The sequence below is a fragment of the Rhyacophila brunnea genome, unplaced genomic scaffold, assembly GCF_057557595.1.
Source record: "Rhyacophila brunnea isolate RB1 unplaced genomic scaffold, BYU_Rbru_1.0 scaffold_12, whole genome shotgun sequence".
Lineage (NCBI taxonomy): Eukaryota > Metazoa > Arthropoda > Insecta > Trichoptera > Rhyacophilidae > Rhyacophila > Rhyacophila brunnea.
Window position 1 is genome coordinate 23,444,980 of NW_028232774.1, and position 24,762 is coordinate 23,469,741.

Here is a 24,762-nt window from a genome sequence, read left to right on the forward strand (position 1 = left end):
CATTGCCATCTCTTGGAATCATGATGAAATAGTTAATCGAAATATAAAATTTTATGATATAAGTATCTACTTTTAATGTATTTCCAAAAAAATATATGTTTATAAATAGACTTACCATAATTATGAAACTCTAAACCGGGACAGGAACGGTATAGGTATATGGCAAATGCCAAACCGGTCGTTACGCTGGGACTAATGAGTGAAACCAGGACGTATGGTAAGCCCATTTATAAAGTTTAATTCACGCCCATGGCTCGCTGGGTAACGCCATGCTAATACCTCCTGGTATTTAATGAACCCTTTAACCGGTTTTAGGCCGCACATACGAATTTCGCGAGTTATCATGTCCGTCAAATTACTAGCCACTGTCGATTGATTTGCATAATCTAAAAAATTAAACACACAGTGACATCTGTTTGAATAATTATGAAATACTAAGCCACAAATTATCGGTATTATAGCGATGTTAGTAAGAGGCTCTACATTCACCGTGTGTTGTTAAAAATAGTAATATCGTGAGGCATAGAAAAGGTTAATCAATATCTTGCTAATTATAGGTACTATTCTGAACCGAATAATAATTAATATGACACAAGACTTGCGAGGTGTATAAAGCAAAGGATATAATTAAAACACAGAAAAGTATTTATTGGTATATGTACTATTTTAATTTTGCATGGTTATTTTATATTACCGCTAGAAATAAAAATGTCAAACAATACATATCATTATTATATATTATTAGTATTAAATTTATTTAATATCATTACATTGAGTAAACAAGCATTGTAGGGTACCATTCATTGTACTTGAATGCCTATCGATATTTGGTTTCTAATAAAATAAAATATATAATATTAAATAGTACCTACCTACTATAAATTTCTATAAATAGTGAAAAAGTCTCTTTTCTACTGTGTGTTTATAAAATGTATATTGTTTGTAATAAAATTGACAATTCAAAAAAAATAATGCATCTTAATTCTATAATTATGTATTGCTGTTATAAAAGTAGAAAACATTTTTTTTACTGTAAATAGTACTTACCTACATAAATTCAGTGTGTAAAAATTAGCAAGCAAACAAATACACAAAATACATACACAACATACAACACGAAGCATCATGCCTAACTCCAAACCAAGACACATCTGTTCATAAACAAATGAATAATGTATAAAAAAACTGTTCAAAAGTTGTATGTTCTGCTACAAACTATATGTCCATGCGTTTTTGTATTCCGCCATAGATGGAAAACATTGTTCATGTAAAGATGTTCTCGGGCTGGACTAGGCTTCAGGCTTGAAAGATTACGAGCCTACACTTTATTTTTTATATTATCATCACAAAATAGGTTGCCGAAGATTTAATTTTATTAATTTCCCAAAATACATACTTTATTCAGCATTCAATCAAAAAATGGTGTGTTTAATTTTCAACATTGCCCCTCATTCTGTTCGTCCAAGTCCAACTCATCCTGGACAAATTCAGAATCATCCTCTAAAGTAGCTTCTTGATATTGCTGATACTCAGCTACCAGATCATTCATGTTGCTCTCAGCCTCTGTAAATTCTAGTACGTCCATACCTTCACCGGTGTACCAATGCAAGAAAGCCTTCCTTCTGAACATGGCCGCAAACTGCTCAGAAATACGTTTGAATAACTCTTGAATGGCAGTAGTATTACCGATAAACGTGGCCGACATCTTTAGACCGCGCGGCGGAATATCACAAACGGCAGTCTTAACATTATTTGGAATCCATTCCACGAAATAAGGTGAATTTTTATTCTGAATATGCAGCATCTGTTCGTCAACTTCTTTCATTGACATACGACCTCTAAATATAGCTGCGACTGTGAGGTAACGTCCGTGTCTTGGGTCGCAAGCTGCCATCATATTCTTTGCGTCAAACATTTGCTGGGTGAGTTCTGGCACTGTCAGTGCACTATATTGCTGGCTGCTTCTTGATGTTAGTGGAGCAAAACCAGGCATGAAGAAATGTAGACGAGGAAATGGAACCATATTGACAGCGAGCTTTCTTAAATCTGCGTTTAATTGACCCGGGAATCTTAGACATGTAGTCACGCCTGACATTGTTAAAGAAACCAAATGATTCAAGTCGCTATATCCTGGATTTGGTAACTTTAAAGTTCTATAGCAAATATCGTAAAGGGCTTCATTATCTATACAATATGTTTCATCGGTGTTTTCAATTAATTGGTGAATAGAAAGAGTAGCGTTGTAGGGTTCGACAACAGTGTCTGAAACTTTAGGAGACGGGACTACCGAATATGTGTTCATAATTCTGTCTGGATATTCTTCTCTGATTTTGCTAATTAGGAGGGTTCCCATTCCGGATCCAGTGCCTCCTCCTAAAGAATGTGTCAGCTGGAAACCTTGCAGACTGTCACAATTCTCACATTCTTTCCTGACAACGTCGAGAACCGAATCGACCAGCTCGGCTCCCTCGGTATAATGTCCTTTTGCCCAGTTGTTCCCTGCACCGGATTGGCCGAAGACATAGTTGTCAGGTCTGAAGAGTTTTCCGTATTCACCAGATTTCACTGCATCCATTGTGCCCGGTTCCAAGTCAAGAAGGATGGCGCGGGGTACATATTTTCCTCCATCAGATTTTGTAGCTCCTGAAATGAAAATAAAAACTAATGAGTCCATTTACCTATGTAGATATTTTTTCATTATGTGTATTTATTACAATATGTAAGAACACCAGTGGTTAATGATTGAGTTAATGAATTAATGAGTTAATGATTTTGGATGTACATATTAGGATTATATTTTGAAGGCGGATGTGCAGGTCTATAAACCCATTGTCCACACTACAGGTCTATAAAAGCATAATGTGCATTGCAAAAAAGCTAAATCCAACAGGCTCCGGCACCTGTATTCCAGTGTACCCACCGCGAGTGGAATATATCGTGATGGGATTATTGAGTTGTTATTACCTTGGTTATGATAGGCAATTGCATAGAGTAACCAAGGTCATAACAACTCAGTAATCCTAGAATTTGTAGACACTTTTGGGTAATTTTGAAAAGGTAGTGGAATAATTTTGAAATATAATATATAGAAGGTAAGTAGATTAAAATTTTTGAAAAATCTTTTAAGCAACATAATTTACAATGTTGTCTAAACATTTTGAAGCATTCAAGTTTTCTTTTGATGGGGAGGGTGTACACATCCAATACCTACACCAATAAGATGGGTACTGCCTACTTTTTAAATATACATTAAAGATTAAGAGGTTATTTTAATAAAATAAGCCCATCATTTTTTTTAATACCTCTCAAAGATTTTTTCGTTTTCTTAATTTTATTCAAATACTTCCAAATTGCCTTTTGGCTACCATCTAGGTGAGTAACTATTTTTCCATTTTTGAACCCCCAATCACCAGCTTTGTGGTAATATTTCTTAACCAAGTTTGCTCTGATGGACCAGCTTCCCATTCATTTAATGGAAGGCATATTCAGTAAATCGTCATTGAAGTAACCAGATTTTAACAATAAGGATAGTAAGGCGGAACCAGGGCCGCTCGCCCAATCCATAAGTGCGAAATTTAATATGGGTGGCCGAATTGACAGGGCGGCAAAAATTCTTTTCTGTTTTTTTTTAGTTTTATGTCAAGTACGCAATCAGTGGCCTTCGTACTTCACAAATATTAACAATAATCCCAGTCAAAAAAAAAATAACAAAAACTACCTACCATAAAACGATTAAGTTAAACTATAGTAAGAAATGCATCAACGTTACGACACCTTTTTTTAGCATAGTCGTTTTACTATGTTCGATCGTAAGATCCACAGAGTGGAAGATATTTTTTTCGAGAAATGGATATGAGTCACTTACTAAACCTTTAGGCGGCTCTCGTGGTGAAGTTGGTAAGGCGCTCGCCTTCCACCCGAGAGTTCCTGGGTTCGATTCCCGGTCATGACAAAAACATTTATGTGTTTTTCTCAAAGCCTGGGTGTTTGTGATTGTTCAAAATTACTAACAACCACCTTGTACGAAAAAGCAAGGGCATGGTTATTAATAATTCTAAAAAAAAAAAAAAACCTTTAGGTTCATACGCTGACTCCAAAAACACATTGAAAATCAATATGGATTTGCCAGACCCGGGATTCGAATTTGGGACACACGACATCATAGGTAATCCTGACACGTCACCACCGTTCAGCCATCGTCGGCGTAAGTATTATTTAGAGTTCTTGACAGACTTAACAATTAAATTCATATACCTAGGTACCTACTTAACAGTTTTTTGTCTCTATATGATAAATCGGAGGTTTAAACAGCTCAACGACACATTGTATTGTCAGCGAACGATGATGTTTATTTCCTCTTTTCAATAATCATGTCATGTTTCTTCATTCGGAATGTATATTGACGTGACAAGAAAGAATGCTAATTATCATTATTGCTTATGAAAGACATGTTCACTAACAATACCTACAACGAATCTCCAATTCCTTTATGATTTTATAATGTACCTACCTACTGACTAAATAATTTTCCAAAACTATAGAAATGTATTTTTACTTGGAATATTGTATATTATAACTCTGATAAAAAATGTAAAAACAACCGAACCTAATAAATGCTCCAGTATATCGGGTATTTTCAAAATTTGTTTGCCGCTGGCTGCCCTTATGCATCTTGCCATTTTGATTGAAAATTGATTTAAAGATTGTCTGAGCTTCACTTTACAATTTACATAAAAGCAATCATGAAAGCTTTTACATACAATATAATTATAATATATAGGACTCAGGGCCAGATTGACCCTTAAAAGGCCCCTGGACTAATTTGATTAATAATTGAGAATGCAAAAATATACTATTAAAACGTGACTAATTAAAAAAAAGTAACACAACATCCAATAAAATAATTGACATTTTGGAGGAGTAATTAAAAATGATCGATTTTGTCAAAATATGTTTTTTTTTTTTAAAAATTCATAACTACCTGGCAATCAATCTATTTGCCAATGACTCATGCCAATTTGGGGCCTTCCGCCTTAGACTATGATTATAAGTCCCTTTAGCAATAAACTTGTAGAAAATTGGAAACGGGGTCCCTACATAGGGATGGCAGAAAATCATTGATACTATAAAATGATCCATACAAAATCTTAATTTCAAACCGAACATCCCGCAAGGATGAGCTTTTTGTTTGTTGGACCCATAATGACAATATTCGGAAGAGGGGTTTCCTTAACTTTACTGTTTTCCCTCGAAAAACTTGTTTGAAAATCGAAGGTTAATGTAAATTCAACAGCTCAATGCTTAGCTAGATTACAAAAAAATGTGGGAAAGGTGATTAATGTACTCACAAGACCCAACCCTAGATATATAAGTCAGGAAACCGAGGCCTGCTTCTCAGACCTCATAAGGTCTCAGTTTAAATAAAAGGTAGGGGGAAAAGTTGTATTTTATCTGAAGAGAGAGCGACGTTATAATAAAATAGGCTTTTCGCTAAATTCGCATGTTTTGCTTTACAACGTTAATTTTACGAAAAAATTAACTTGCAATGAAGTTAAAAGTCAAAATTATATTTCGTAAAATTTATATGTTCCGATAATATCGCCAACCATTGCCATTATTTCTGTTTTTATATCATTTATACATGTTTACGTTATTGTACATAATATTTTGATTCATTTTTGAAAATGCTCTGAAATTAACACCCATCAAACGCGACATAATAATAAAATTATTTCAAAATGAAGGTTGATGAATAAATAATTATTATATAATGACAATATCGCGTGATACATTATGATGGGATTAATAATTTTGTATTATTTGTCAACATAAATTATTGTTTGAAGTTGTCATTTACCTAATAATATAATTTTTAATTGGAGTCTTATTAAAAAAATACAAATATTTACTTATTCATTAATTGTGAAGAATCCAGCGTAACAAATACTAATAATAAGTACCTACATATTATGCAATTATATTGTACATTAAACGTATTTTTGAAGAGTATTTGCCGGGTATATTTTGTACAATGGAATCTGTCATTTATGCATGAATTTCGTCGTTTCCGTTTGCGCATCAATTGGTAAATATTGGTAAAAATAATATTAAAAACCAAAGAAAATACATGTGGCTATGTTGTCATTATTTTTTAATTGGTATTGTATATAATTATGTAAGTATATTTATTTGTAATTTTTTTTTTAATTACTTAAGTGTTACCTACATAATATACTTAGGTATTTTTTACTCTCTCCAAAATAAAACATTTGCGTGCCATTTATGTCCGCCATCACTGTAATATAGTATGAATATTTTTTCTTGAAATTTGAAACTTATTCCATTAATATTGGTTTATATTGATAGGTTTCAACTCCCATGTTACACGGAAATAAATAAGGAACTAGATATTGGTCCAACAAAAGAAGAAAACGATATTGGCTTCAATGCTACTATTATTATTATATTTATTGATATTTTAGATTTGTGCATATGCTAAACATGCGGATGATTTTATCAATTTTTGTGGTAGCTACCGAATTTAATTTGTAAAATACATGCCACAAAAACTACTTACAAGCAACAAGTTCCTAGTCAAATCGTGAGAAAAGAATACACGATAAAAAAAATCATTTGCCGATGATTCAGAAATAACGATACGTCGAGGGCACTCAGTATTAACCATTATGCGAGGCCGAATATGCGCGGGCCCCTTAGGTTATTATTTACGCATCAGTGTGGACTATTTTTTATTCACTTCGCAAATTTTCATTGTTTATTCCCGTCTATAATTAGGATAAGATTATATTTATAACAATTTTCCGGACATGTTGATAATACGTATTATACATAGCTACCTACATTAGGAAGATATTTTTTTGCCTTTTTATCAGCAAATTATTAATAAGGTCCTTGCTTCTTCTTTTTATATTGTTTTGGCTAACTTCTGGATTTTTCACGAGGATTCTAGGTTTCTTCTGCACAAAGATGTCTTGCATTAAATGTTTATTTCTATTATATTGAAATATTTGCATGTGACGTGCCTAGGCAAAGTGCCGCCCTTAGAAAGACTAAAAATTCCGATCATCCATTTTTTTTTTACTAAAACAACTCCCATCGGCATCTATATATTTTTTAGTCTTTTCCATAGCAGTAATGTATTGTTTTATGATATCATTTACCGGAGTAGTATTTACGTCTGAGCAAAAAATGGACTCGTTTTTTTTTTTATTTATTTCTAAATATCATAAGTATTAGGCTGCGAAATCTTTAACGTGAGACCTGGCGGCGGCGCTCGTGTTATACCTTGTCTATGGTTTTCGATTTCGAAGTATTGAAAGTACTGAAACGCGAGAGGAGGGGATGTAGTTCGCCAAACCGCCGCCTATCGCCGTAAAAAATTCGCACTTATATATCTAAGGACTTTAGAATGTCTCTCAAAATTATCTATCGAATTTGCCGCCTTTAGAATAACGACTGTTCCTGTGCAGTGCATATTCAGCCTGGACCCTCGGGACGGGACTAAACATTTGATTGGAATTAAAAAGAAAACTATCGTTGCATGTAAGTATGTATTTTCTGCTTGTCTTTATTGCGACTCCCAAAGCCACAATTTACGAGACCCGATTGAGCCCAGTCGCGCCAAAAACTGACCCGGATACGTGTTTGTAAGTAGTTACATAATAAGGATACAATTATTATTAAAAACAAAAGAATTGCCATAAACGTAACTAGAGTTTAAATAATTATCGAATAAAGAACTGAAATAAATGGCATAGAAATATGTACAAATTATTAGAACTTACTAATCTCTCCACAGTCTCCACATTAAAACCGTAAATTCAATTTTAGAATGCCCCAAACTGTTGAGTATAATCCAGTTTCGTGTCCCTACTAGGCAGATAGAAATTGCGACCTTTTACTTTGAAACCGAAATTGGGGTTTCATTTTCAATCAATCGTTTCACTACTTAGAAACAAGTTTAGATACTTCCCCATGAATATATTTAGACATAGCAAAGTGTAAATAGTGCTAAACAGTAACTGTTTACTGTTTATTTTATTTACACTTGTTACAAGACAGATAAAGTATTTCGCTTTAACTTTAGTAGCGATCTTCAACATTTTTATATAAGTACAACGTTTAAAAATAATATTTATTAAATGTACCAACTATATTAGACATTATTTCGTTTAGCTATTTTAGACGCGGTATAAGACATTAGCGTTATGTGAAAATATATTGAGTTCAAATCTTGATTATTTATTGAATTATTTTCTCACCCCGTTTGGTTATTCGCAAGAGTTGATAACAACAGTCGCAAGCAAGTAGAGCTTGTGATTTCTCGACCTTTTTTCAATTCTTGAAATCAAGAATATTTGTTTTCTCGATAAATCGACACTATTGTGAAATTACCGGTCAAAAAAATCCATTCTGAATGAATTACGGTTGCAAACGGCAGCTAAGCCTAGACTTCTCGATTTATCGAGAATCTCATTGACGATTTCCGGAGAATTAAGAATTGTCAAATTTTCGATAAATTTATTCCTCGAGATTCAAGATTGGCTTTTTCTAATAATTATTTCCCGAGAATTCTCTATCACAACCTCTAGTCGCAAGTAGTAGGTTAGGTATTTATATCACCAATAAACGGAGACAAGACGTGTCTTTATTTAACATTTCATCCCCCTTCGTTGGGTATTTATTTTTTGTTTCCTACAATAATTATGGGTAGGTAAATCTTGTTACATTTATGAATAAATTGAAGCATTGATTGTTTGAATGAGTGAAAGATTGTTTCTTGTTTATTGCCAGTGTTAACTTTAAATGCTGTAAATTTTAATATTACGTTCAATCGCTGGAGAACTATTTTTGATTACAGATGGTTTATAAGTTTTTAAAAGTTAGATTGTTTTGTTTCAAGAATTTTGTGTGGGCGCCTCATGTGCTTGTGGAATAAATCGGTAATACCCCTAATAATATTAATTGTCTGCGATGTATGTTTTAATTATTAGCTATAATCTATTTATAAATACGTTGTTATAATAACGAATTAGTTGAATGTTCTGTGGTAAAGAATGTAACGATGTTTATTCTACCTCAAGAGTTATAGGAAGATGTAACTGTTTAGTTCATTTTATTGTATAATGTGCACCATTTTGAAATGTCAGCGAGAGATTGCACCTACTCGGCTGCATACTTAAAATGTTTATTTTCGTCTCCAGGCGCATGAAGAGATTTTTCAACAAACCGAAATAGTTTTACAAAAACAAACAACAAAATAGAGACAGCTTCCATTAATCCAGCCGCGCAAAACCTTTTCAATTCTCTGAACGATGTTTGAACAAACCATGTCAAAAGAAGTCTAGAACGTACCACAGCACTTGGCACTAACGTTGTAATTTCCTAGCGATATGTAAGATCAGATAGCATGTAAAATCACAATTAATAGCTACCTGAGGCCTCATTGTAGTATACACTGATTCTCTCCAGTTGCAAATCGGATGTCCCTTTGTAAATTCCACTTGGGTCGATGCCATGTTCTTCAGAAATTATCTCCCAGAACTGCGAAGAAATAAAAAAGATTAATAAATTGTGGTTTATTTAATTATAAATTAATACACTATAATCTACTTCTTTTTTTGACCATGCCCGATCCTACTATGATTATATGGACTTCCGCAGAGTGGAGGTTTGTATTATTACGAGAAATGAATATTAGTCACTTAGGTCACAGCATATTGGATCCATATGATACAAATTGAAAACAATATGTGTATTTGCCAGACCCAGGATTCGAACCTGGGACCCACGACATTATAAGCTGACACGTAAACCGCACGGCCGTCGTGGGCGATAAATACACTATAATCACTGAGTAAATACTCTGACCAAAAGATGTCGAAGAAACCTTTCTGCCAGATGCAGTATTCTCTGGTTTTTCTATCGATATCGTTGAAGGAAGTTCCAGTTTGTCATGAGCAGTGTCAGTCAGCGCTAGTAAGTGCTCATATATTATGTGTCTTCACAGTTTGCATGAAAATTGGTGGACCATGGGTCCTTTTTTGCTTCATTTTCATATTATGTTTAGGCTCCATGTCCAGTGGCGCATTTAGCGATTTAAATTCCCGACGCACTGACTGATTTTGAGACCCCTTATTAACTAACTATTTGTTATTGTATTTTTGGATAAATTACACAAATGTGGTTTAATTGCATTCAATTATATTTATTCGAGCAAGCGGACTCCTTTTTTTATAAATCACAAAACATAAAGTAGTACTTATTCTTATGAATTTCGTATTTTGATAGCTTTCATGAATTTATATTCTTTTGGGTAACATTTTACACTCAATTTGTGAGAAATATGTAGGTTCTTACACATATTTTGTATTTTATGGTATACCGAATTTAATAACTTTATGACTGGTTTAAACTGTCTGAATCGGTTACTTATTTGCGTCAAAGAAAATCGCCGCTGTCCATGAGTATACATGAAAGTTTTTATCAAAGTCTATCAACAATGATACGAGTAAATATACTTTTTCGAAGAAGAGAATTATCATTTTCGATAATTAATTGGATACCCGAGGTAACCTACACCGTATTTACTAAAATAGAGGTTCGGGAGAATCAATGACATTAATATGGAAGAAGCATCTGGAAAAAAAATGACACTTTTTTGTCGGGTCTGCCGAATGGCATAATCTGTTCTAACGCCATTACAATAAAGGTGATATTGCTATAAATTCCCGATGCTTTTTGTCGGGTCTGCCGAATGGCATAATTCATATTTTAATATCAATATCGCTCGCTTAAATGAACATTGACACTAGAAACACTGTTCTAACGCCATTACAATAAAGGTGATATTGCTATAAATTCCCGATGCGTGATATCGCATAATGAAAATTGCGTGACGTCTACCTATATATGTGCGAATGTCGCTATGCGCGAATTTACTTGCTAGCTACTGTACTGAGTGCGTTGTTCATTAATAATGTCATTGGGGAGAATTACGTGGCAGCGAAGAATGAACAGGGAACTGAGAAGAGTAGAGAGTTTGGGCAGACCCTCATCACCAAGAATTGATTGGAACAGGCCGATGATTGTATCAACTGACATAATTAATTCACATCCATATATTTATAATATTTACTAGGCGAGCAATTCATTGGCACACATGCATAGTTAAAAACCAATATACAGTTTGACAACCGAAAAATATTTTTTTTCAGTAGAAACCCGTAATTTTGTCAAATTATAGGCATGAATTATCGCCTTCAAAAAGATAATTACTTAGGTACCTATATATTTTAAGAAACGTCAATTTTCGTACCTGTCTCGTTTTTTAATTCAAACGATACATTTTAATTATAATCTAATAGGTATTTAATAACATAATATTGTAGACTAGATTTATTGCAAAGCGGGGCATCTCTGTAATGTAATATTGTAATATATACCTGCTAAGTCCACGGTTCCAGACAGTGAACAGATTAGGTTACTTACATACCAATAAATTATTTCCTACCTCTAAGTACCTACGTCGATTTATTCGATTGAAATTTGATAATAAAAGTGGAGAACTTTCTCCACTTTCCATACGATTTTGCCAAAGACAATAATTATTATATCGTCACCATAATACTACAACTAGATAACTTTGATTTGGCCATTGTTGGGAAAATGAAATTTAAACTTTACTTGATTAACATAAAATCTAGGTTATAATAATTATTATTAAAATAAAAATTGAAAATTGTGTTTGTCTAATTGGGAACAATTAAATAATATTCAATTGTGTGGAAAAATATTGTTGATATATTATTTTATTTATAATGTATTTATCGTTTTAAAGTTATCTAATGTGTTCAAACACAAAATTAATACAGTTCCCATTAACTTCTGACTTAACTAGTTTTATCATTTTGTAGAGAAGGAAATGTAGAATCATAAATTCAATATCTATGACAAAAACAGTGAAAATCAAGTTATCTAGTTGTAGTATTGAGGTGACGATATGATATTATTATACTTTAACATCGGCGAATATGGATACAATGTAGGTAGGTATAGGTATATACTATATTGTGTACCTTCACAGTTAATAATCAAACTAGTATTTAAATAATTATTTTATACGACAACACTGAAAGGTGAATACAGTAGAAATAAAAATATCATTATATTATAGGTATCTATCTAATATTCAAGTTGCAACGAGGTTGCTGTTAAAATGTTAATTTTAAGAAATTGGAAGACAAAAAACCGCATGTAATCTGATATTATCAGGAAGGAAGCCTGTGTATGTCCTTAAGTAAGTTTTAACTGCACTTATTTGGCTTTATCGGAAGGAAGGGTTACGTTCAAATCATTTCATTGTCGGCAGGTCCACCCCTTCTATATGTGCATGGCCAGATTTTCCATAAGGCTAAAGGGATTATAGCCTGGGGGCCAGAATGTGGAAAGCGACTGAGCTATCTTCATTACACGTATTTCCATTGTTTTATTGGTGGCAAGTTTTATGATCTGGTGTATCTGATTATGCAGAGGATTTAAAAAATTATATTAGGTATATACCAGTTAGAATCGAAGATAAGTACCTAACTATTTATTTCTTTATTGATTATGCTTGTGAATATAGACATATGAGTTTGGATTTATAGACAGTCTATAGACTATAGAGAAACAAAGCTAAATAACCCATTAACAGTCACAGAATCAATTAGCTTCCCAGACAACAATTAAATTCTCCCTTCAATATAGTTGACTGCCTTTTTTAACAGTGGCAATGATCGACACAGCAATCACGTCGGCTGAATGACATTCTTCCATTGTCAAGCAATCTATTCAAAAGAACCTTGTTACCAATTTATTTAAATTCAAGATCACAACATAAGCATTCACGATAATTTAGATTTAGCCAGCGACTGTTATAAAACTTGAGGTTTTCATTTGCATCTCAATGTTTCAAGAACGTTGAAAAAGAATATGTTTTAGTTAGACCATTCGATTTTATTGATATAGGTGTTTTAGCATATCAAGGTGTTTTAGCGCCAAGAGAATACAAAAAATACGCCCATTACGTAACAGAAAACTTGTACCTATGCACAACTTGTACTGATGCTACTTATACAATATAGTAAGTTCAATTAGTATATAATTTGACAAAAGTGCTTAACAATCAAACAATGATCGAAAACAATAATTTATATTGACAGTAAAAACTAAAGTAATTTGCACCACAGCCGATATTTAAACATTATTGTTTTTATTGTACTCATAAGAAGGTTCGTTTCCTATGATTTGGTTATTTCAGAATTTAAAAATAAATCCATTTTACTATTTTTGCTTTCAACTCTTAAAATTACCCGCGATCTGAGAACACTACACTGATAGCTAACAATTTAGTATATATGGAGAGGGCGGGATCCTTGCAATAGATGGGGGACCTGACTTACATACATATTTTCTTTTTTTACTGACGGCATAACTATAGACATGGTAAATTATACTGTTATTTAAATATGCGAATTAAAAAAAAAATATTGGCAATAATTAAAAATATTAGTGGACTGACTAAATACTAAGTAACTACTAAGTACTAGTGTACGTTTCGTTTTATTAGTAACAATTACTAGTTTAAATCGTCGTAATTTAATAAAATGCGGAAAACATACTGGCGTGAATCCAGCAGATACAGGTTCAAGTGCCGTCGGGTGTCGATTTTTTCTTCTACAAAATGATTTTTTATAGCGTGTATACTGTATATGCATGACATGTTTCAGCGCCATCTTTAGATTAATAAAGCCTGAGCATTTCTTTTTGCATAACCAACGAGTGATCCACTGTTCAGATTGCTTGACATATTGATTCACCCTTTCTCGTTTCAAATTGAACTATAAAAAAATTCTCAAATCAAATATATTAACTATCAGTGTTATTTATAAATAATATACATTCCTGTTATTCATCAGCTGCCAAATTCAGACTAGTCAAACGGTGGTAATATCGATTTCCAAAAAATATGTAGGTAGCACTGATCAAAGCATTACATTTGTAGAAGGTGTGTTAATGCTAGTGTATTATTTATCATGAAACTTGTCTATTCAAATCAAACCATTTCCTGTGTGAACACGACAGACGCGTCAGTATGAGCACTCTATAGGTATAGAACAATGACATGCAATGACAGATCATCCATAGACAATAACGGGAGGGGCGGAAAAAGTAGACCAGTCGTTGTGAATGTATCGGCTTTCTACTTGAGTCGGCAATGGATGTTTTCAAATTATGTATATTGAGTACCTATAACTTTGACTATTTTTAGGTGAATAAGTGGTAAGTATCTGTTTCATCCATTGATCGTCGTGCTCCCTATTTGTTTAAAAATCTATAAATAAATTCATCTAGCGGTTGCTTATTATTTTGACATTTTTATTTAATAGTTTCATTGATAATAACAGCAAACACTGACGAACACCCGCATAAAAACATACCCCCATTTCAGTATGTTACAATCGCTTGATTACTGGTAGTCATTATTTACTCACTCATTTATTTCAATTTCAAAGAATACGATAAAAAATGCTTATCGATGTTCTGTGATGCGTCATTATGTTTTGTATCGTTGTGACTGAATGGTTGGAAAATATTGTGATTCGCGGAAACTTGATATGGGAATAAGAATAAGCATATTGTCGACTGTACTTCTTCATTCTTCATTCTGTATATCTGTCTACTTCTACTATTTACTTCTGTATTGCACACAGATGTAGTTGCGGGTTATTACTAGACATAATTATTGATAATTTATAATCTGTTATTGTGTCCACAGGATGTTTGGATGCGATATTATTATGAATCACCTATATCATAGATGTAACTAGTAGGCAATATGACAGTTCTATCAATTTCAAATATAAACCGAAAGCCTTTTTGAGAAACAGTAAGTCATCATAACTATAGTATTTAGGTTTAATAATTTCATTATTGTGGCGACACTGATAAGTGGTAATAACTATAGGGAAAAAAACTACTTCAATCACCATGGTCAATAATAATATCAACACACAATTCACACAATATCGCAAATTCCCAGTTCGTTTTGTATTTCTCATTTTGTTAAATTTATTTCATTTTATTCTGAAGGAACTTTTTTTTACAATGGCAGCGGATTTCCCTCGGCGATCGTGATCAGTTTATGATTCAGATCAGGGGCTTGAAACACGCGGTTGTGAATGTTGATCGCAAAGTGTTAAGTTAAATACTCGTAGTTAAAACAATGGTCAAGAAATATTAAAATTTACTTAAGTACTTTTTTAATGAAAAATCTTTCGTGTGTAGGTGGCGAAGAGTGGAGATAGGTTGTTAAGATCCGACATAAATCCTGTCACCAAGTTGTGTATAACAATTTTATTTAACTATTATAATATGCTATGAATTTATATACCATATATTGTCATAGATACCATATTATATCAGTCATATTACGGAAATTCAATTTACCGTTAAACTAGTTCACATAGAAACGAAGTAGCATATTTCAAAATTATTAAATTTACATATAACTAACCTTACAAATTGTAAATTGAAGATGATCACAATATAATTTTAAAATCAATGAGAATAAATAACAGAATTAAAATATTAAAATAAAAACATCATAAAAAGTGCATGTAAGTACACTGGATGAGCTAAGTAGACACTATTTTAAGAATTTATTTAACAACTTCGACCTTAACACATCTCACACAGTTATTGCCCTCCCAATTGGCATTAGCAATGACAGGTTGGTGCTGCACCTCGGGAGAAATAACTAATGCTCCGGATTTCAAAGAGAATTATCAGGGTCACACAGGTAGAATTATTCTACCAGTGGGTCTATTCTATACACTCGACGGCTTATCAGTTTATCATATTAATTATGTATTGAGATATTATAATTGTTACAATAAGTTAGCCGTCTAAACTGTCAAAACTTTCTATCTCGCTCTAAAAGTTAACACAGCCAAAAGGGGGGCTGTTAAAACATAGCACGTTTTGATAGTTTAGGTTTAGACGGTTAACTAATTATAATAATTATTGACTCCTCAATACATAAATATGATAGACTACCATCGATAGACGGCCTTGTGTATAGAATAGAACCGCAAGAATGATTCTAATCTATGCGAATTCTAATAAAACGAGATTCTCGAGTACTCTCCAGTAAGATCATCCAAACGTCAAAAGGAAGTCCTCAGGAAATCTCGAGAATCAAAAAAGTAAAGATGTCACAGTGTGGTTGTGTGCGCATATGGTTTATTTGTCTATTATTCAATAATCATTAATAATTATTAATCGTCCTACGTTTAAAAATATGCTTATATATGGTTTATAATATATTACAATGGTGACCTTTTTAATCAGGTATCTCTTAATTGAATTTGTTTGTAACCACTGCTCCAGACAGTATAACGGTATGATAAAGAGTAAATTATTTATTATTCTTTTAGCGTCAAACAATTTTATTCTTCGATGAGCTCCAGTTAGCAGGTTGGCAAAAATTAAAATACACAATAGGTACGTAATTATTGCATTTTCATACTTAAAAAAACAGGTGCGGTTTAAATTAAAATCAACCAACACAAATAATACGATTACAAAATAAAACAAAAAACTTAACTGTTCCTACATATTAAGCATTATGCATTTTGTAGATGGTAGTTTTAGATAAGTACATATAACCATGTGGTTCCCGATTCAACCAATCAGATCATTCAACAATGTTAAAATCAGTGAATAAGGCACCAAATTAAGGCAGATATTGCAAATAATATACCTAAAGAGTATAGACCTTTTACATTAGATGGAAGGTAGAGTACTTAGAGGAAAATCGGTCGGTGCGACGGGCCTCTACGTCACTAAACGCGCCACTGGTGACGTCATTGGACAAAGTGCTAGCCTTATTAAAAATTCCACTCCCAACTCCCAATTTAAAAAAATACTACCCGACTCTAATTCTGTTAATACAATCTCATCAGCTTCTTCTAGCTTTCTTTGTATTCGTATCAAGTATTAACACAATCACTGCGTACCTTTCAATTATTTTTTAATTACCACATTTAAATAACATGCCAATTGCATCTAATGGCCGTTTAACGGGGACACGGCAGCCGTGTCGTCCGCGTCGAACGAGCATGCATAATGAATGGCTGGGTATGTATTTGATAAAGATTTGCTTTATCGCACCATTGTTCGTATCAATCCAAACGTCTGGAATGCAATGCATCTTTATCGCTCATTGTTTCAAACTCCCTTCTAACGGATATTGTTTTATAGGGGTCCACCTTATCAAACAGAATGTCTGAGAATGACATGCGTAATATTAATAATGTTTATTTTATATAGAATAAAAATAGCTTTTCAATTCAGTTTTAACCAACTGCATTCAATCACTGTATCAAATCAGATAGTTAACAAGTTATTGTCAAAACTCGAATAGTTTAAATATAAAAGGTGTTTATTTGACGTTGATCCTATAAATACCTACCTATATTGTTTTATTATTCTGTCATTTACTGAACTAAAAATATGTCTTTATTAGGCATGGTTATAAAGAAAGAGGTCTAGGCCCATCTCTCGCAAGGATACGATACCTATAGAAAAGATTGTGAAAAATAAAAAATGTGCTTTCTGATGAAGGAACCGCCTCATCTGCTTCATGGAAACTGCCATAGATTCAGATAATTATGACGTCTGTTGGTAAATCTTTAATTAAAATACTCGTATTTAATTAAACAGCCATAAACAAACAGAGATGAGAGAGTTTTGGATTAAGTGACATTGCGACGAATTCGAATCAACGAATGCATTTATTTATATTACATTTTTATTTAAGAAAAGATAACACATTGGTATAAATGATTATCTCGCGACAACACGGTTTAGTGTATTATAATTGAAAAACGCTATCCAGATAATGGTACTTATAATATGATAATTAGATGTATAAAAGAAAGTATAAAATCATGTAACCGCTTTGTATAAAAAAAATTATAAGCATAATAATATGATTCCTATATTTATCATGGACGCATGTGTAAAATGTTATTATTTTCATATTATGTTTATAGCCAAACGTTTTTAGCTGACATTTACCACTTCAAACAATACAACACAAATAAATAAATACAATTAGTAATAATATGATCTCATTTACAAAATATTAAAAACAGTAAACTTATGTAGAATATTTTTAATCGAACTTTGATGATGTCGATTTACTCATCTTCGTTACTAACACTTGAATCCCTTTAATCCTCAAGTTCTTTGGATCCAGAACTCTTCGTGGGAAGTAAAGAATAATAAGGAAATAATTTAGTATTATTAAAATGTGTGAATTATGTGTCTACCTTCTAAGAAGGTACTTTTGTATTTAATTGTTATTCAATTTTATACTTTTTCGTATGTATTATAGATTACATTAAGCTTGGGTCCAGTTTTGATAGGCACAGAGTTTATTAAATGTGTACAGAAAGTAATCTATAATATTCTTTAAAAAAATCATTACCACTAATATTTGAGTTTATTAAGTAGACCAAATGCGTATAATTTATTGGAGTATACTAATTAAATACTAACTAAATACAAAACCGTAATCAGTATTGTTAATTGCACATTACTTAGTGATCCGTTCATAACAGTATTAAAATAATTTGTAAATTAAAAGACATCTCTAAAACTGTATTATTCTCTAAAATTATATTCAATTAGTTAATGTTAATTTCAATTAATTTTCATGTTGATTTAATGAAATGCTTTTGCAGAAATGGCGTACGCACATATTTTATTAAAAGTAAACTAGATCATGTCATTCAGTTATGTTTATATTATTATCGGATTAAAATACAAAAACCGTATGACTGTCTTGGCGACGCTATACCATAGTTAAGTACAATCCTATATATATCTGAAATCGATAGACTGTATGTAAAGCTTTTCTGAGAAATCGTACACATTGTAAATAAATAATTATCAGATGTATTAAAAATCGATGACTTCATAATATATAATATTTGGTATAAAATAAATTATGAAAAGCAATTTTATTGTCTACACAAAAGTATTGATTTTAATTTTTTTGACTGTAGTATAAGGTAGAATCTGTGTATCTTTGAAGCCACTCATTTTCACACATATGCTGTCAATTAAAAATCAATATGAAACTTCTAAATCCACTAAACAATGATTAAATATTAAAAACATCATATTCCTATATTTATAAAAGTACAAAAACTTTGAAAATGAAGTCGATGTACAAATCATTTTTTAACACATGCTTTGTGTGCATCTTGCAATCGTGCAGATTGATTAGATGCAGACTGTTTTAGATTAATTATTAGTGAAGACTGATAATATATTTTAACTATTAAAATCCAAGATGAAGTTACTATCATTAAATTAAAATACTTACAATTTTTTAGCTCACATTTAAATTCGATTATATTATACTATACATATTTTATCATTTCACGCATTCATTATTTTAATAACTATACTTACTTACTAATTTTGATAAAGAAGAGAATATTATTATTGGTAATTTTACAGTACTCCATATCGTCTTTGTGATAGAGGTTTTTGGTCTCAAAATACCTTAACCAAAATGACATGGAGTACTATATTATTACCATTATTTATAATTTTTTTTCGAAGACATTCATTTATTTTACTGAGTATCAGAATGGTCATAATATACTATATTTGGTCATATGTCACTAAAATAATAACAAAAAAATAAATAAAATGTTATATTTACATTAAATTAGCAAAGATTTTTTATTGATTTTCCCATTTCCATGAAAACGTATTACGACAACCAAGATATTATCGACTACACACAAAACAGATTGTCCATTGATCATACATGATACTGGGTATTAAGACAATTTAAATTATCGATGTTTTTTTGTGATACTTCGTGGAATCTGAATTTCGATTTCGGAAATTGATATGATTCATATGTACTTATCATTATTTTCTGTTTTATTTCTTATATTATTTCTGTTCATTATTTTGATAAAAACAATTTCATCGTAACGACGAAAGAAATTAAATAGGTAGGTACTTAAAACTACACTCCAATAACGTTGAAAAATACATTGAATGATGTCCATATAGCATCATGATAGTCTTAACACTCTTAACTCGTGATACATAATAGTCTTTATTATATTTTTCTATACATTGTACAATCGGAGATGAAAAAAAATGTTTAACTTGCGAGTTTAAACTGGAATTGGGAAACTAATAAGTATGAGTACATTATATGTATTATAAGATAATCAGTGACGATTGATGTTTACGACGTGTGGATGCCCCAGGAGTTGATTAATTTTGAACCCCATAGAAAAAAAATTACAAACCAAGTTATACCCCCGTCGTCGTATTTTATAACAGGTTCGGAGCCCCCTTACAAAATCTGGTGTGTGCCATAAGACGCCATCGAGTGTTAAAAATTCAATAACAGAGTTTTGCTGCAAGGAAGTTTCATACTTGAAAATGCAAGAATGTGAAAAACTGTTTACAACGATATCGGATTTTTTGACGAAACGACCCCTTCGGCGATTAAAAAGAAAACCGCTACTAGGGCCATAATTTAAAATATCTAAGTACATAAAATAATGGAAAACATTGACTGTGCCAGTACACCCTCCTGAAGCGTTTACGTGTCTCTGGTTCGAATTGAAATAATTGCACAAATTAAAAAAAACTTACTTTTACTACCTATTATATTTGTATATTATATTGTTTTAAATTATTATCATTATGAGCTAAAGTGAAGTGATATTATGTACTGTAAGAAGTTGTTACCCACATTAAAATTAATTCAAATCACTTTTATACTTTACTATTAGTATCAACATAATGTTTGTATATAGTATTATGTCTCGTAGGCATATTATAAGTACCTACTGTGTAATATTTGTCGATATATTTAACAACAAAGGCGATACAGTGTAACAATAAAACAATTCCTTTTTACCTTAGCTCCAATCTGATTCCCGCACTGTCCGGCTTGCAGATGAACAATTTCCCTCATTTTAAAAGGATTTACTTATTATCCAATAATAATTGAATACGCGCTGCACCGACTGTAGCTAGTTATAATCTGAATGAAATAATGAAGAGATTACAACCCTTGTATAGATTGCGCGCGGCCTCCTCTTACTTCTAAGCACGGATACCAACTGAATAATACTGACCTGAAGTTAGCCAAGTCTGATGTTATGAAGAAAGCAAAAAGAACGTTCAACGGTTTAAAATTTCAAGCGGATATCAGCGAATGTAAACAATACACTTTGTAAAATACACGCATTTACAAATATCACAATATTATAATAATTTTATATGCCGCAGTTTTAGCTCAATATTTTTATGTTCGGTATGTACTATATTTCTAATTTACTATCAACATTCATTTATGTTTAATTGGACCACGTTATGTATAAAATTTGTAGATCAAGACGTGGCGAGTTATTAGTTATTTCGTAATATTATATTATTGTCTACGATCATGGCCCCCATATCCTGAAGGGGGCCCCCAGGCCAAGATGCTTGGCGCCCCCCCCCTACCTATCGCTACGATTAAGACCCATGTAATGTTCTACAATAATGATCCCCGAATGGTATTTTGCGGACGTGGAGGGTTCTGGTTCTGTGTAAAATAAAGGGTTTTCCGAGATTTTTCGCATTTTTAAATAAATCAACTTGAATTGTCGGCACGGTATCATATTATGAAACAATGATCGCGACCCCCTTTTGTGATAGCCAAGTAACATGCGACCTTTTGGTATATTATATTATATTGATATTATATTATATTTTATTTATATATTTGGTAAGTATATTATCCGTATTGGATAAATAGTCGTTATTATTAGCCAGGAAACACTCTAAAAATAATTATAAAATAAAATGCCACTCGTGAAATAGCGTCGCAGACGACTTTTTTACCATTAGCGCGAATTTTTAGTCTGTGTTTATCTCGCTTAAGTCATCGACCCGCCACGCCGGGCTCCTCCTAAGCCCGGGCTCCCAGGCTAGAGCCCTGTCAGCCCCCCCTTGTGGGGGCCATATGATAAAAATCCGTCCTTTATTTAAGATGACTCTGAAAAAAAAACCATTTTTCATTTATTTTGAAAACTGTGGTTTTTTGCCGAATCCGAAAAAATATCAGGCACTTTCGTCATTTTTGGGATGATCGTAAGGGAATACAGAAAAAATATAAAAGAATTGTTGATGGATTGAATGTAACAAGGTCGACAGGAAAAAGCTCTCAGCTTCATTGCGGATGGATACTTTTTAATAGCTCGGCCAAAAACAAGAAAATCCCCAGTAAAGTCAATGTCCTCTATTTCCATCAATAACAAAATCGACAGATTTAAAAAAAAAAACCGTCATTGCACCAACTGCACTGAGTTTTTAATTAAGAAAATATATTTTATGAAAGCTATTGCTTGTCTTGTCGCTTGATTACAAAATGTATAATGCACTCCGATTACGAACAAGACTTCGTGACTGGTAAATCAATGATTAATCACAATTATGTCTGCTTCATCACTCATCAGGAATAACATAATAATGTCTACTTGGTCGTTCCCTTATAGTTTAGGATCGTGATAACAATAAAATTCAATGTTCTTCTGAGCAACCACGACCCTCCACTCCACCCCTCTCCGTCATATTATTGTGCACAATGAACGCTGAAAATTATAATATGAACATAATATTGTGGAGAGATCTTAAAATACATTTTTATGTAGATTTTTTGTCAGCAATTCGCTCAATCCCACAAGTTTAATCTTAGATCTAAATAACAAACAGTAAAGAATAAAACGAATTTCCCATTTATCTAAAACACATATAGGTTGGTGAACGGCAAAAGATGTTGGAAAGATATGCTAATGGAGCTTTTAAATATGTAAGTAAAACTGAAAAAAGGTTACTAAGTCTAACGATAAAATTAAGTAATTTTTGATCACAGACTCATCTGTAGCAAAATCCACAAGTATGTTCTGAGTACTTCTGAGATATATTTGTCATTATCGCGCTGGAAAAAAACACAAGCATTTGTGATAGAATTAACAATAAAATGTATTTTACAAAGTGAACTATTATTAATTTTAAAATACATAATCGCAAACATTTTGTAAATAGGTAACTAAATCACATCGAAAAAATTCGCTGCCAGTTTTTTAACCAATTAATTTTAACATACTTACAGAAATCGATGCCGGAAGTGCTACAGTAAGTAGAACATGTTATAAAATGTATTACTCTCTACAATTACATAGTAGCGCAATCTTTTTTTCCATCGTGTTTTAATAAAATTAATATTGAGTAGGTATCTATCTACAGTATCTACACAGTTTGGGAAACATGTGACTCACAGTGATTCAAATAATAAGTTTTTTTTTAATAATGACCAAGTATCTGTTGTTACAGATTGGTTACACATTGTGTACTTATCTAGATATTTTTTGCGGATAGAATGACGGAAAATACATGTTAATATAAAGCATGCCTTATGCCCATGAATTTAAAAACATATTTTGTTCAACTGAAAACGTTAACTGTGGCAAATGAAATGTAGAAAACGTTGGAATCGATCATTCTACTTTTAGTGCATTTATGAGATGTTGCAGTACCTGCTATAGCCAGGTAACTCAGAATTAATCACAATATTAACAGAATTAATCAGCTATTCTGTCGATGTACCTACCTGGCCGTACTGCCTTAAATAATAATGGTTCAGTTGCATGTTGAAACTTGAAACAAGTCCATTATTATGAACAGCTGCAGCAAGGGACGAAGCTTCGGCGATATTGTCGCAGAAATTATAGCAGGCACTAGGTACAAGCACCAAGCGGGGGTTGCACATGCACAGCACTAGGGCGGCAGGATTCAGGTGTGCAAAAATATTCAAATAAATAATAAGTACTCTTGGTTATATCGAGAGATGTATATATTTTAGGGTATATCTATATCTTATCCTCCTTTTTTTCATGCATTACACTATATACCTAAATGTATTAAATGGTAACACAAATAGTAACGTTTAAAATAGTGGATTCCTGATGCACCAGAAGGTTTAGAGCTACCCTTGCGAGTTGGTTCCCGATGCGATAAACCACTATTGAGTGTTACAAATACAGCAATAGTCATCAGAAACGGAGTTACTATGAACTTGACTTCGCGTAGTAGAACCCGCACTTACAAGCCCCCCATAAAAAAATAAAATATTAATCAAAATTAGTCGCAAAATAAATGGGTAGGTGGTTAAATATCTGTAAATCTTTAAAGGAATAAAAAAGATGCTTGAAAGAGGTAAAAAAGTCCTTGAATTTGATTTTAAATGTTTTTTTTTTAATTTGGCGATACCAAAGCATTTTTGGTCGAAAAAAGTAGGTAGGTACATACATAAAAAGAGCCTCGTAAGTTCTTAATTTTTTTGTGAGAAACAAAAAACCTACACATTTTCAACTGATGATAACGTGTACTATAACTTTTGCCTAAATACTATATTTTTTTGGACCACGTATTATTCGGTGACAAACGATGGCTGGGTGGGAGGCAAATCGATCAGATACCAAGCATACACATGGAATGAAACATCATTCCTGCTAAACCGTAAAAGCAAATACCTAATGTAATTTTAATATCTAATTCTGTGAATTAATTATCTTTAGTCATGTTATTTTCGAATCGCCTGGA

The 24,762-nt window shown here is 32.3% G+C and overlaps 1 protein-coding gene across 1 annotated transcript; it reads right to left on the bottom strand.

Annotated features, from left to right (window-relative positions):
* Positions 1–1,302: 1,302 nt before the first annotated feature.
* On the bottom strand, positions 1,303–21,241 carry LOC147077944 (tubulin beta-3 chain). Its single transcript, XM_085961007.1, has 3 exons — positions 21,032–21,241; positions 9,456–9,564; positions 1,303–2,643 (listed from the first exon to the last, which is right to left on the bottom strand). Exons 1-3 carry the CDS (start codon positions 21,086–21,088, stop codon positions 1,436–1,438), a joined length of 1,374 nt encoding a protein of 457 aa, XP_085817133.1. The 5' UTR covers positions 21,089–21,241; the 3' UTR covers positions 1,303–1,435.
* Between the last annotated feature and the right edge of the window lie 3,521 nt (positions 21,242–24,762).

What these genes read in the sequence shown, in the direction of transcription:
- LOC147077944 (XM_085961007.1), bottom strand. Translation starts at nt 21,088, where the DNA reads ATGAGGGAAATTGTTCATCTGCAAGCCGGACAGTGCGGGAATCAGATT. An exon ending in GGAATCAGATTGGAGCTAAG is followed by an intron (nt 9,565 to 21,031) that starts GTAAAAAGGAAT and finishes ATTTCTTCGCAG; the next exon opens with TTCTGGGAGATAATTTCTGA. An exon ending in ATACTACAATGAGGCCTCAG is followed by an intron (nt 2,644 to 9,455) that starts GTAGCTATTAAT and finishes TTTTCATTTCAG; the next exon opens with GAGCTACAAAATCTGATGGA.